Consider the following 12449-nt stretch of genomic DNA (forward strand, 5'->3'; position numbering starts at 1 on the left):
TTAGGAGCTCGATCCAAAGATGTGAACCAAGAGAAAAACTCCCAGGAATTCAATGGGCAGTGGACCTTCAGGTTCCCAATACAAAAGTAACCAAATAAAAGAACGGAATGGGTAGAATCTGTTAGGTGCCAAAATAAGTGAAAATATTCCAGACCTTGGGGGCTTCCCAGGAAGCCAGCAAAGAACCCAAATGTGTACTCACCCCTGGGGATGGTAAAATAACTCCTGGGAGTAGGGTCCCAGCATTTGGCTACTGTTAGGCTGATAGGTCTAGGAAGAAAGAAGACAGGTAGGGAAGATTCTTAAATTTCCTACAGAGCTGGAAATGCTACAAGAACTATTTGAAACAAATTTATTCCTATCCAGCAGTTGTCAAGTACATTCTGAGAATGGTTTTGAGAAGCTTTATAATGTTTTCAGTATGAATGGTTTTGAGAAGCTTTATAATATTTTCAGTACGAATGGTTTTGAGAAGCTTTATAATATTTTCAGTATGAATGGTTTTGAGAAGCTTTATAATATTCTCAGTATGAAGCACATCAGGACATTCCTGGTTTTGCAAAAATCACGAGCACTGGTGGTGAAATCTGTTGGATGATCAGCTCTTGAGATATCAAAATTTCCATCACATAAACAAACAGCCCTGCTGAAACCAGGCGACTCCTCAATTCCTGTTGGTTTTGGCCAGAACCAGCCTCACCTATTCATCATTTACACAGAGAAGTTCACAGCTGACATCAGTCATGCTGATGGATATCAGAATGTTGATTTCTCTGAGGTTTTCCCAGCTCCAACAACTGCACATGAGGACAAACAGGAAGGGGTTTTGTGATGTGCTCACCCTGGCTTGGAGACGATTTCCCGCAGAACCCGAACGGCATCGTCATTGCTCATGTTCTCAAAATTGACATCGTTCACCTGAACCAGGGCAGAGAGCAGAGGTCAGCCTTTGCAGCAGGAAAGTTAAAGGTCTTTTAATTACTTCATTAATCCCCCACTTTATCTGCCAGATCACCACTTCCATCCCACCATTTAACGGTCACCACTTCCATGCCTTTGAGATGTCGTCTCTCAGAGCGTCTCACAAAAAATCACAGAATTCTTGGGGCCACATTTCTCTGAGGATCAATCAATTCTGTTCCCCGCTTTCTACAGCCCGTGGGGCGGGTGGGATGGCAGAGCAGAGCAGCAGGATTTGGGGACAGGGACCCACCTGCAGCAGCATGTCCCCCGGCTCGATGCGCCCGTCCGCTGCCACCGCCCCTCCCTTCATGATGGAGCCGATGTAGATGCCACCGTCGCCCCGGTCATTGCTCTGCCCCACAATGCTGATTCCCAGGAAGTTGTACTTTTCTAGATGGACACAAAGTGGAGGGTGGGGAAGGGGGAAAAAAAAGCAGACAGAGTGATTGGAATGATAGCAAAGAGCAAGGCTGTTTCAGCTTTGAAACATCTCAGCACATCAGCGGGGCAAGGTTTGACCTGCAATGATCTCAGGCTGCTCTAATGATGGATGTTTGCCTGGCACCTTCAGGGAAAGGCTGCTAAAGACAGGATTTTTTCATCAGAGACAGTGTTACTTTAAAAAAAAAAACCAGCAAGAGGAAGAGTGCTGAAAAGACTTGTCCACGCCTGGAAATTAGCACTGATCACATGAAGCAATGTTTGCTGCACATGTCAGAGAGGCAGGAAGGGTTTGGTGCTGCTGAAAGGTGCTGAATTTGCTGGCAGCCCCACACATTTCTGCCTGGCTGAGAAATGAAACACGGGAGCAGCAGAAATGCAAACCCCCAGTGCCCTTCTACCCCAACCCCTCACCATTAACCCCACATCCTGCAGTTCCAGCTCCTCCCCTGGAAGGAACGCTGATCTGCTGGTGAAAATGGCCCAGTTCTGGATTAGGAATCCAGAGAAATACAAAATACATCTCTACCACTCAAAAGTCATCAGAAAAAACGTGGCTTGTCCTCTTACCCATGTTGAGTGTGACAGTGATGATGTTTAGGGACATGGTGGAGTCAGTGATGCTGCTGAACGAGGACGACTGCAAAACACAACAGAAAAAGTCTCAAGGTTTTAAATGGCTCAGAGTAAGAACAGTTGAGGATTAACTCGTCATGAACTGATAAACAGGTTTCCAATTGAAAGGCAGCCAGAAATTATTGAGGCTTCCTCAAAATTATGCTTCATGTAGAGATTTTAAGGAAAGAAATCTGAGCAGAGTCTGCACTTTCTCCAAAGGTCTGACCACAAAACACACAGAGCACGTTCCTATACTGAGGTTTCTCAGCTGAACTTCCCCTGGAGTTATTTCTGCTTCCTGGCTGTGAGTGACAGGCAAACACTTGGATCCTGAAGTGCCCAGTGGAGTGTGAATTACTGCACCCACAGCTCCTCCCCAAAGGGAGGAGTGAACAGCACATGATCCAGCAGGAGGTGAGGGGAGAGACACTGCCCTGCCTCCAAAATTCAATACCATTCTTATCAAAGACCTTCTAAAACGCTATCCTGTGATCAAATGTGTGTCAGGTCATTCTTTCATGTGTGGAGACTGAGATTTTTGGGAGAATGAAACAGGTACTCCAGGGTCTGTCCGTGGTGTCACTCTCATCCTGCTGCCCAGGACCAGCACAGGGAAGGGCAGAGGCAAAGATCTGGGATTTCCCATGAACTTGGATTTCTCCTCCCAGCAGAATGCAGGTCTCAGGGCACCTCCCACCCCTTCCCACATCATATGGAGCTTCTCCTCCAGAGATTGGTCTTGGAAAAGACAAGAAATGGCATCACTGCACAGCCAAAGGAGAAAGGGAGAGGTGAAAACTTCCCTTTGGAGCCGCAGAACATCAAATGCAGAGATTCAGCCCAGCCCGGAGCCACGGGGAGCCTTCCCAGCGAATTCAACAGGCACAGACCCGTCCTGGATCCCTTCCCGAGTCAACAGCTCCAGTGCAAAATCCCAGTTCACCTCCCTGGGTGATGTGGTGCCAGCCTTACCCTGTCGATCTGCCGCATCCTCTGTTTCCTCCGCCGGCGCTTGTGCTTGCGGATGAGGCGGGACGAGGTGCTCTGCTCCGTGGAGCTGCTCAGCCTGGGGACAAGGACACCAAATGTCACCCCTGCGAGGCTCTGCCACCTGCGAGAGCCGACTCCTGCAGCAGCAGGACAGGGGAAGTCACACAGACAGCTCAGGAGGAGATTCCAGCTGAAGGACAGCAGGGATCAGATGAATAATTTAATTATGATTTAATTCAGCACTCGTTTTCTTCTGGGAGCAGCTCTGAGTGCAACCCATAATACTCATTTTTGTGAGTCCTGTCATGGTGCTGTGTTTTCTTCCACTGTCACCAAGAATTCAAGGCTTGAATTTAAAGAAATCAAATGGGAATTGGTAACAGGGGGACAGTGAATATGATTTACCTTCACACATTCTGTTAAGTTTTATTTTGCTGGTTTTTTCCAGGCTCTCCAAACTTGTAGAACCTAAATGTGCCACATTTTACATATAAATCTTGAAGGTCTTTAAGAGTTTGGGGCATTAATCATCCTCATTTTACAGAGAACAGAATGAGACAGAAATGGATTTGCCCAAATTAATTTCAGGAGCCTGGAACAAAGCCCAGATTATTAAGATACCTCTAGAACACCAGAGACACATCTCTCCTCTATTTAATATGTAAAAATGGCCAAAAAAAATTAAAAAAAAAAGACAAAGCAATGCTCCATCATTAACCAAGATTAAAAAACCCAACCTTGACCCACACAAAACAAACAGTGCCAGGCTCTTCCCCCCAGTTTCCACATCCCTGCCTTCCATGTTCCAGCCACATGCAGGAATGTGACAATTCCTCAAAAACTTGATGCCAGCAATTCCAAAAAGGAGCTGCCCACAGGAAACCCCTCTGGCCTGAAATATTTTTCTCAAGTATCAGCCCTGGAGGTGCTGGAGCTGCTCCGAGGGTGGGAATCTCCTGACGTTCCCCTGAGCTCACACAACTATTTCAGGCATGTTAACCTCACACACTCCTTCTTCCCCTCCCAGCAAGGGGAACTGAAGAGCCAAGAGGTGGGATTTTTAAAAAAAAATATCCAAAATGTGCTAATTTCTGGTTGGTGAAACAGCTCACACAGCACCTGGGGTTGGGAGGTTTTGCTTTCCAACAGGAAAAATAAGGAGGTGTCAAACCCAGGGCTCCCAAAACTGGGCTTGCTCAATATTCATCAAAGATTGACACAAAAACCTCCTCTTTTATTTTGCTGTCAATATTCTCCCCCTTCCTGCTTCCTCTCCCATTTCCTTCTCCTCCTTTTCCCTCACCAGAGGATTCAGCTGAAACTTCCACTTGAGGAGAATGTGAGGAAAACCAAACTCACTCCACAGTGAAGCTGCCTGCTCTCTAAAGGTGCATTTTTCTCTCCAATTAAACCAGCAAAACCAGACTTTCCTGGCAGACCTCTGAGCCTCCGTTAGCAGCTGATAACATCTGAGAAGTGAAGTTGCTCTTGTTGTATTTTTGCCATTCTGCTCAGTATTAGGATGGAAGGACGAGAATCAGCTGAGAAAAGCTCAGGTTTAATTCAAGAGGACACAAAACATTTCAGGGGAAAATTAAGAGTTCAAGCAGCCTCTCACACCAGCTGCACAACACTGATGATCAGGAGGCTCTGCAGGAACGTTTTTACACCTATTTTCATGTAGCTGTGGCACATTCCATCATCTCTCCTGGTGATTTCTGCTCAATCCACAGCCTTAACGCATCCCTGCTGAATCCTTAATATTCTGGGAGCATCTGGATGCTAAAAAGCAGCTCAAACCTTCTCCAATGAGGAATATTTTGCTCTCTGAAGCATCTCCAGAAATGCTGGGTAAAAGTTGTTATTATTACAATCTGATCAGCAAGACAAGATGGTGAATTTGAGCTTTTGAGACAAATAAAGGGCAGAGATGAAAAACAAATCTGGAATTATCACTGCCAATTAATTTCCTGCACCAGCTACTGCTCAAAACCCTGACTGCACTTCTAGCACAAATATCAATAAATACCACAGAAGAGATTTTTAAAAATATTGTTATAATAATAATAGTAATAATTTTTTCTCCATTCTACAATTCCCAAAGGACAGGGGAAAAAAAAGGCAACATTTTTAAAGAAAGCTTATCCACATGGCTTAAAAAGAAATGATGGTAATTTCTTAAATGAGAAATAAAACTTTTTTCTTTTTTTGCAGTGAATTCCTTCAGCTGCACAGAACTGAGAGCAGCAATTGCTGACAATAACCCTACAGCTACAATGCAAGATTTGTTAAACCTTTACTTGAGAGAGGACAGGAAAAAAGCTTTTACTGTGAAGTTGCCTACATCACCCTGTGCTCAAAATCCTACCTGCAAACAACAGAAACATTCCATTTGTACAAAAAAAAATTGTAAAAAAATTGTAAAAAAACCTGTCAAACACTCTGAAAAAAAAAAAAAAAAAAGAAATAAATGATTGTGCTGCCACTGTCACTCTGCACTGTCCTGGAATGTCTGTGAACAGGTTAATTCACCAAAACATGACTTATTCTTTAACTGAATGCAACAGAACTTCCTTGGGCTGGGAATTCCCCAGCTCTGGCCCACTGCTCCCAGCTCAACTAAAACCAAGCCAAGCAGAGCCAGAAAAGCATCCTCACCTCACCAGCTCTTCCCTGCCAGGACAGCAACATCCCTTCCCTCTGAGGTCCTGCCCCAGTGCCTCCTCCCTGACAGCCTCCCCCAAAGCAGCTCCTGCTCCAGAGCCCACCAGCTGCCAGAGCCAGAGCCACCCCTCTGTGCCCAGGGGATGTGTCCCCAGGGGATGTGTCCCTCAGGGACCAGAGTGACCCCTCTGTGCCCAGGGGATGTGTCCCTCAGGGGATGTGTCCCTCAGGGACCAGAGTGACCCCTCTGTGCCCAGGGGATGTGTCCCTCAGGGGATGTGTCCCTCAGGGACCAGAGTGACCCCTCTGTGCCCAGGGGATGTGTCCCTCAGGGGATGTGTCCCTCAGGGACCAGAGTGACCCCTCTGTCCCCAGGGGATGTGTCCCTCAGGGACCAGAGTGACCCCTCTGTGCCCAGGGGATGTGTCCATCAGGGACCAAACTGACCCCTCCTCTGTCCCCAGGGGATGTGTCCATCAGGGACCAGAGTGACCCCTCTGTGCCCAGGGGATGTGTCCCCAGGGGATGTGTCCCTCAGGGACCAAACTGACCCCTCTGTGCCCAGGGGATGTGTCCCTCAGGGACCAAAGTGACCCCTCTGTGCCCAGGGGATGTGTCCCCAGGGGATGTGTCCCTCAGGGACCAGAGTGACCCCTCTGTGCCCAGGGGATGTGTCCATCAGGGACCAAAGTGACCCCTCTGTCCCCAGGGGACCAAACTGACCCCTCAGACCCCAGGGGACCAAACTGACCCCTCAGATCCCTCTGTCCCCACAATGTGTCCATCAGGGACCAAATTCACCCCTCACACCCCTCTGTCCCCAGGCTGGTGTGTCCATCAGGAACCAAACTGACCCCTCTGTCCCCACATTGATGCGCCCATCAGGGACCAAACCCCTCAGACCCCTCTGTCCCCAGGGGATGTGTCCCTCAGGAACCAAACTGACCCCTGTGTCCCCAGGGGACCAAACTGACCCCTGAGACCCCTCTGACCCCAGGGAACGTGTCCCTCAGGGACCAAACTGACCCCTCTGTCCCCTGGGGACCAAATTGATCCCTCAGACCCCTCTGTGCCCAGGGAACGTGTCCCTCAGGAACCAAACTGACCCCTCAGACCCCTCTGTCCCCAGGGGACGTGTCCCTCAGGGACCAAAGTCACCCCTCAGACCCCTCTGTCCCCAGGGAACGTGTCCCCCAGGGACCAAAGTCAGCCCTCAGACCCCTCCTCTGTCCCCAGGGGATGTGTCCCTCAGGAACCAACCTGACCCCTCTGTCCCCAGGGGATGTGTCCCTCAGGGACCAAACTCACCCCTCAGACCCCTCCTCTGTCCCCAGGCTGGTGCCTCCAGCAGCTCTGGAACCTTCTCCATTTGCTCTTTGCCTGATTTGCCTCTACAGAAAACTTCTCCCTGCCAGCGCCAAGTGTCCCGTGCCTGAGAACATCAGCCCTGGAACACGGCAGCATACCTTGGAGCATTCCTCCCAGTGGTTCTTCCTGACTAGCTGGCCTGGCAGCTCTTCCCTGTGCCAGAAACTCCTGCCCAATCTCCAGAGGGAAAGGCAGGAGCAGCAGCTTCCAAGAATCTCTTTCTTCTCAGGTCAGACTCAGGAAGTTTTGTTATTATTTTATTCAGACAGCAAGATTTCGCTGGCTCTGCTCTAACGTGGCCACCCCGAGCTAATCCTGCCCCACTGCATTGCTCGATGCCGTGGAAATTATTCATTTATTTACAAGAAGCACAAATCAGCTGCAGGGTTGTTGTTGTGGTGGACTCCGGGTTTTGGGGGAGGGCTTTGGGAAGGCTCAGGGCGCATTCAGGGTTAAGGACCAACCCTCCGTGCAGGTAAATATCCAGAAAGGTGATTAGATATCCAGAAAGGTGATTAAATACCCAGAAAGGTGATTAGATATCCAGAAAGGTGATTAGATATCCAGAAAGGTGATTTTTTATATCTCATCATGGAATGGTTTGGGTTGGAAGGGGCCTTAAACTCCTCTTATTCCAACCCCTGCCATGTGCAGGGACACCTTGCACTTCATTGGGAGTGCAAAATAAGTTCTTGAAACTAATTTAGGACTAAATCTCCAGTGTAAATTTAATGACCCTTTCAGCCCTCTGGAAACTCTCAGCCTTTAATCAGAATTGGGAGGTCTTTAAACCCTGACCAACTGCAAGACCCAACAGATGCACCAAGATCCATAAGCTGATCATGTTTGTAAACACAGCAAGGGTTCAGGATCTCCAGGAGCAGTTGCTTTTTGCTGTTTTTAATAAAAATCCCATGGTTTTATTAAAATTACTATGTTCTGCCTTATTTGTTTTAGCTCAGATCCCCGTGACCCACCAGAGATCTGTCACCCTGCTGTCCTCTGACAAATCCATGTTGGATTTTCAGAGTCCACTGGGATGAACAACAGCTCTAGAGCCAGCTCTAGGCCAGGAAAATGAAGAATATTCCAGAGAATGTGGCCAGGAAAAGCAAGAAAAATAGTTTAGATTGGTTTTGCATCCATTAAAGTAAGTATTTTGAATCCATGAAATGCATTGGCTTTAAGACTTCTTTAAGAAAAACAAAAATATCTTCAGATATAACAAAGATGGCTTGAAATGAGAGGTATTTGTCAAGCAGAGAATAATTCACACACTCTGCCTACACAAAAAGAAAGAAATAATGAAGAAGCCACAAACCCACGGCAGCCCAGGCTGCCTTTGCACCAGCATTAGCTTTGATGAATTCCTGAACTGCTCCTAGGTCTCAGACTATGCAATTACCCAGGAATTCCTCTATAATTGAGCTCCAGTGAAGTGCACACTTATTAGCAATCTCTGCTGACAGTATTTTGTTTTAATATTCACACCACTGCTTTATAAATAGGCAGGCAGAGTGCTTTGATCTGGAGATGTGGCCATTGTTGCTGTGAAAAAGAGAGGAGCAGAGCTTTGCTTTCAACTGCAGCAGTGGTTTGGACCCAATAACAGAGTGAAAGACTTCTTAAAGAAAAACAAAAACCTCTTTAGATATAACTTAGAGATATAACTCATAGATTTATACACTGGCTCCAGAGCCTGGACCCAAAAAGTGAGCAGTGATCCCACACAACGATGTCACCGATGAATGGCCTGTGCTCAAATCGATGCCTCAGGTTTGGCTTTTCTGTTTCCCACATTCTGTGCTGCTTCAGTGGTGGCTCTGGGCTCACAGCAGGGGATGCTGAGCTCTCTGCACAGAGCAGGGACACAAAACAATTCCTGCTCCAGCTGGGCACCAAGGACAAATGATCCAAAGCTCAGCCCAGGAGCACAAACACCGTGGGCTGCACAGAGACAAACAAGCAGGGTGGGACTGCACGGGCTGGAGCTGGACTGGGACAATTCACTCCAGGATGCAAACGGAGCAGAACTTCTAATTTTGTGACCAATCATCCATTTTCTGGGGCCATTTTGGTTCCTCTTGGGTGCAGCCCTGGCTGGGCTCTTGTGCTGCCCAAGGTGGATCCATGGAGGAGATCCTTTAATAAATCCCTGCTTTATTCTTTAGCTCTGTCCAGCCTCTGTTCCAGCCCAGCCTTCACAAGGCATCAAAATCACAAAAGAAATTAAAGGAAAATTTAAAAAAAACCACAAAAACCCCAAAAAACCAAAAAACTAACCACCCAACCAAACAAAAAAACACAAAAAACCCCAACAAACCCACAAAAAATCCCAAAAAAGACCCCCAAAAAACAACAACAAAAAAAAAAATAGAGAGGAGGAGAAAAAAAAGAGAAGATAGACTGAGAGGAGCCCAAGAAGGTGGCCAGAGCTGTGGCCCTGGCAGGGCTGTACCTGCTGGTGTTGTCATCCTCCTCAGAGTCGATGAAGCTGCTGGACTCCAGCTCGCTGCTCAGCATGGTGGAGGAGCTGTCGTAGCCCGGGGGGTGCTCCCGGTGCCTGTCCTTGGGGTGCCCGTTGATCCTGGGGGCTGCAGAGCACAGAAAAGGAGTGTTACACCTCTGGGGGGTCTTGTAGGTATTTTTGCCCCTGATGAAGTAGAGGAAGTGATGAGGAGGACTGCATGGATATCAGAAGGTTAATTAATCACTTTATTTAATCACTCAGTCCTGACACACACACTTGGCCCCGATGGGGCAAGGAAACAAAACTTTACTTTGGGTAACCAATCTCCACATTGCATTCTGCTTTGGCACAAACACAGGCACAGCAAACGAGGTGAGAATTGTTTTTCCTTTCTCTGAGGTTCAGAGAATGTGACTCTCAGAAATGTTCTTGGGAAGCCGTGCCTTGCTTTTCTCTGTGAAATGTGGCTACAGGGGGGTTGTGGGACCACAGCAGGAGGCGTGGGAGAGGTTTTACAGTGATGCTGCGAGCCACAGAGAAGTTTGAGAAGAGGATCCACGTTTATTCCCTGGAAGAATTTCCTACCAAGGTTTTCCTACCTCGAAGCCAAGAAAGAAGGATAAGTGTCACCAAAGGGGTACTGGGGACAGACGAAGGTGATACAGAGACTCCATTACCAGAAAAGCACTTTATTATTAGAAATCTGCCTTATGGGCACATCCCTGTGCCCTGACTTGCCTCGAGATTGAAGTTCTTTGGATCCTCACACAGGCCCCAGTCCCTCCACCCCAGTCAGGCTCAACATCCCCAGCCCAGCTGTGCCCCAGCCCTCCTGCAGTCACAAATCACAGTCAAAACTCATAGTCAAAACACAAATCACAGTCAAAACTCCAAAACATATTGCAGCAGCAAGGGGAAACCTGCAGCAGCTCCTCCTCCCAAACATTTGGGGTCTGTGAGCCTGCCCACATGAAGGGTTCTCCACGTTTCTCACTGGCTGCACAAGAGTTAAGTCCACCCCACAGCGAAGCGGGTGTTGAAACACTTGACATCTGCAGACTTGTCAAGAAACCCAGCAGCAGCTATAAAACATTCCTCAACACCAAAAAAAAACCACCCTCTTGTCCCTTAATTACCTCCCTAATTAGAGCTTCCACAGTCCCCTTTCCCACTCCTCCTCAGCAAAGTGACATGGCAGCTTTGTTCCTCCCCACAACATGCGCCAGGCAGACCTCCCACCACCCTAATTAAGATCCTCACTCTACTTTCACTTAATAAGAACTTTGTCAGCCTCCCAAAGCAATGAGGAGTTTTGTTGCTTGAAAAGTGGGAGCTCTGACATCTTGATTATTTTTTTCCCACATCAGTTTTCCTAAAGGTTTTCCTTGGTGTTTGTATCCGCAGGGTCACACAGCTCTAAAAAAGGAGATTTATGGCATTCCTCAAGCCACCATCCTTGTGGGGATTGTTTTAAAATCACAGAATATAGAAGCACAGATGGAGATTTACTGTCTGTGCACTTCGAATAGGAATACAATTTAAGGGAAATGGGTGGAAGAGCTCAGGAACACCCCAAACCCTTCTGCATCTTCAATGGACAGAGGTGTGAAAACGCTGTCAGATCCCCCAGGTGTGTCCCACACCTTCCAGCTGCAGCTGCCATCAATATTTATCTCTGTGTGTGTGTGTGGAATTGCCCAGTAGCAATTCAGCAGAAACAGCTTTTCTGGGGTGAGTAATCCTGCAGCAATGAAGGGAAACATCCAGGCAGCTGTGCTGAACAACCCACCCATGGCACCACAGCGTTCATTATCCCTGGAGAACCTGGGCAATCACCAGCACCCCAGCTCCAAACCACACCTCTGCAAGGATCTTGTTGCACTTCAAGCCCACAATGAAAGCTGGCAGTGTTTTCCAGTAAAATTAGGAAGCAATTTTTTGTACATTAAAACGGAGAGAAGCACAGAAAATCTTTGTTTAGTGTTGGGGTTTTCCCAACCTTAATTGTGTGGAACCTCTCAATTCCAGTGCTCTGGACTCGGCCTGTTGGACCTGCTCAGGTTCCAGCTCAGTGTTTCTCTGTTCCCAAATGGCTCCTTCCCACCTTTTCTCACTTCACCGGATTGAAACGAAGGCTGGAACACCCTGCTCCTGCTTTCTTGTGGAACAAGAATCCCTTTCCCTTGAGGGAAGCCAGGGAAATCCTCTTTGCCAGGGCGGGTGATCCTTTGTACCAAACAGTTCCAAAGTGCCCAGCTGGGTGAGCTGCTCCTGTGCCTCTGGAATAAATCCTCTGGCACGAAGCTGTGAGTAACACGGAGCTCCAGCAGATCCCTCACCCTGCACCCCTGCCAAGCAGCAGGGCTGTTCTTTGGGCATGATTCAAACGAGTCCCTGCAGGAGCACATCAAACACTCTCACTGCATTTCCTGCAGGGACAGGAGGATGTTCCCAGCACACACTGCTGGGATCCAGCTGTCACAGCCCTTTCCCCATCCTTGTCCCCCTTCTCCTAGGGCCCTTTCCCCATCCTTGTCCCTCCCTTCTCCATTTTCCATCCAGACGAGGTGCAAGAAAAGAGTGACCCTGTGATCATTGACACAAAAATGCCTTAAAATCCTTCCCAGGGTTAGGGAATTTCACTGCTTTTAGTGTTGTCAAGTGGCAACTCAGGACACAGAGCAGAACTGTGCATTTTAGACTTGCTTTGCACTGGAAACAGCACACTCCTGGGGTTGTTATGTGTTCTGGATGTTGTTATTGCTGAATGAAATATTGTTATGACCACAGAAACACAATGGGCATTAAATAATGTCTTTTAAAACTTAATGCACACTAACAGAACCCACCTGCTGCAGGCAGAAGGCCTAAAATCAGAGATCAGTAATGTTTGTGACAGGTTCTTGCCCGGGCTTTGGTGAAAGGAGGAAATTTT

The 12449-nt window shown here is 47.8% G+C and overlaps 1 protein-coding gene across 3 annotated transcripts in view; it reads right to left on the reverse strand.

The window, feature by feature from the left end:
• The window catches only part of DVL1 (dishevelled segment polarity protein 1), a 63761-nt gene that overhangs the window by 16241 nt on the left and 35071 nt on the right, over nt 1-12449 (reverse strand). For all 3 annotated transcript variants that reach the window (XM_038159586.1, XM_038159585.1, XM_038159587.1), the window contains exons 5-10: nt 9503-9638; nt 2995-3088; nt 1975-2044; nt 1214-1353; nt 842-918; nt 203-270 (exon numbers count right to left, since the gene is read on the reverse strand). In XM_038159586.1, coding sequence (XP_038015514.1) covers nt 203-270; nt 842-918; nt 1214-1353; nt 1975-2044; nt 2995-3088; nt 9503-9638 — 585 coding nt within the window. The remainder of the gene's footprint in view (nt 1-202; nt 271-841; nt 919-1213; nt 1354-1974; nt 2045-2994; nt 3089-9502; nt 9639-12449) is intronic.

Source organism: Motacilla alba, chromosome 21 (genome assembly GCF_015832195.1).
Source record: "Motacilla alba alba isolate MOTALB_02 chromosome 21, Motacilla_alba_V1.0_pri, whole genome shotgun sequence".
NCBI lineage: Eukaryota > Metazoa > Chordata > Aves > Passeriformes > Motacillidae > Motacilla > Motacilla alba.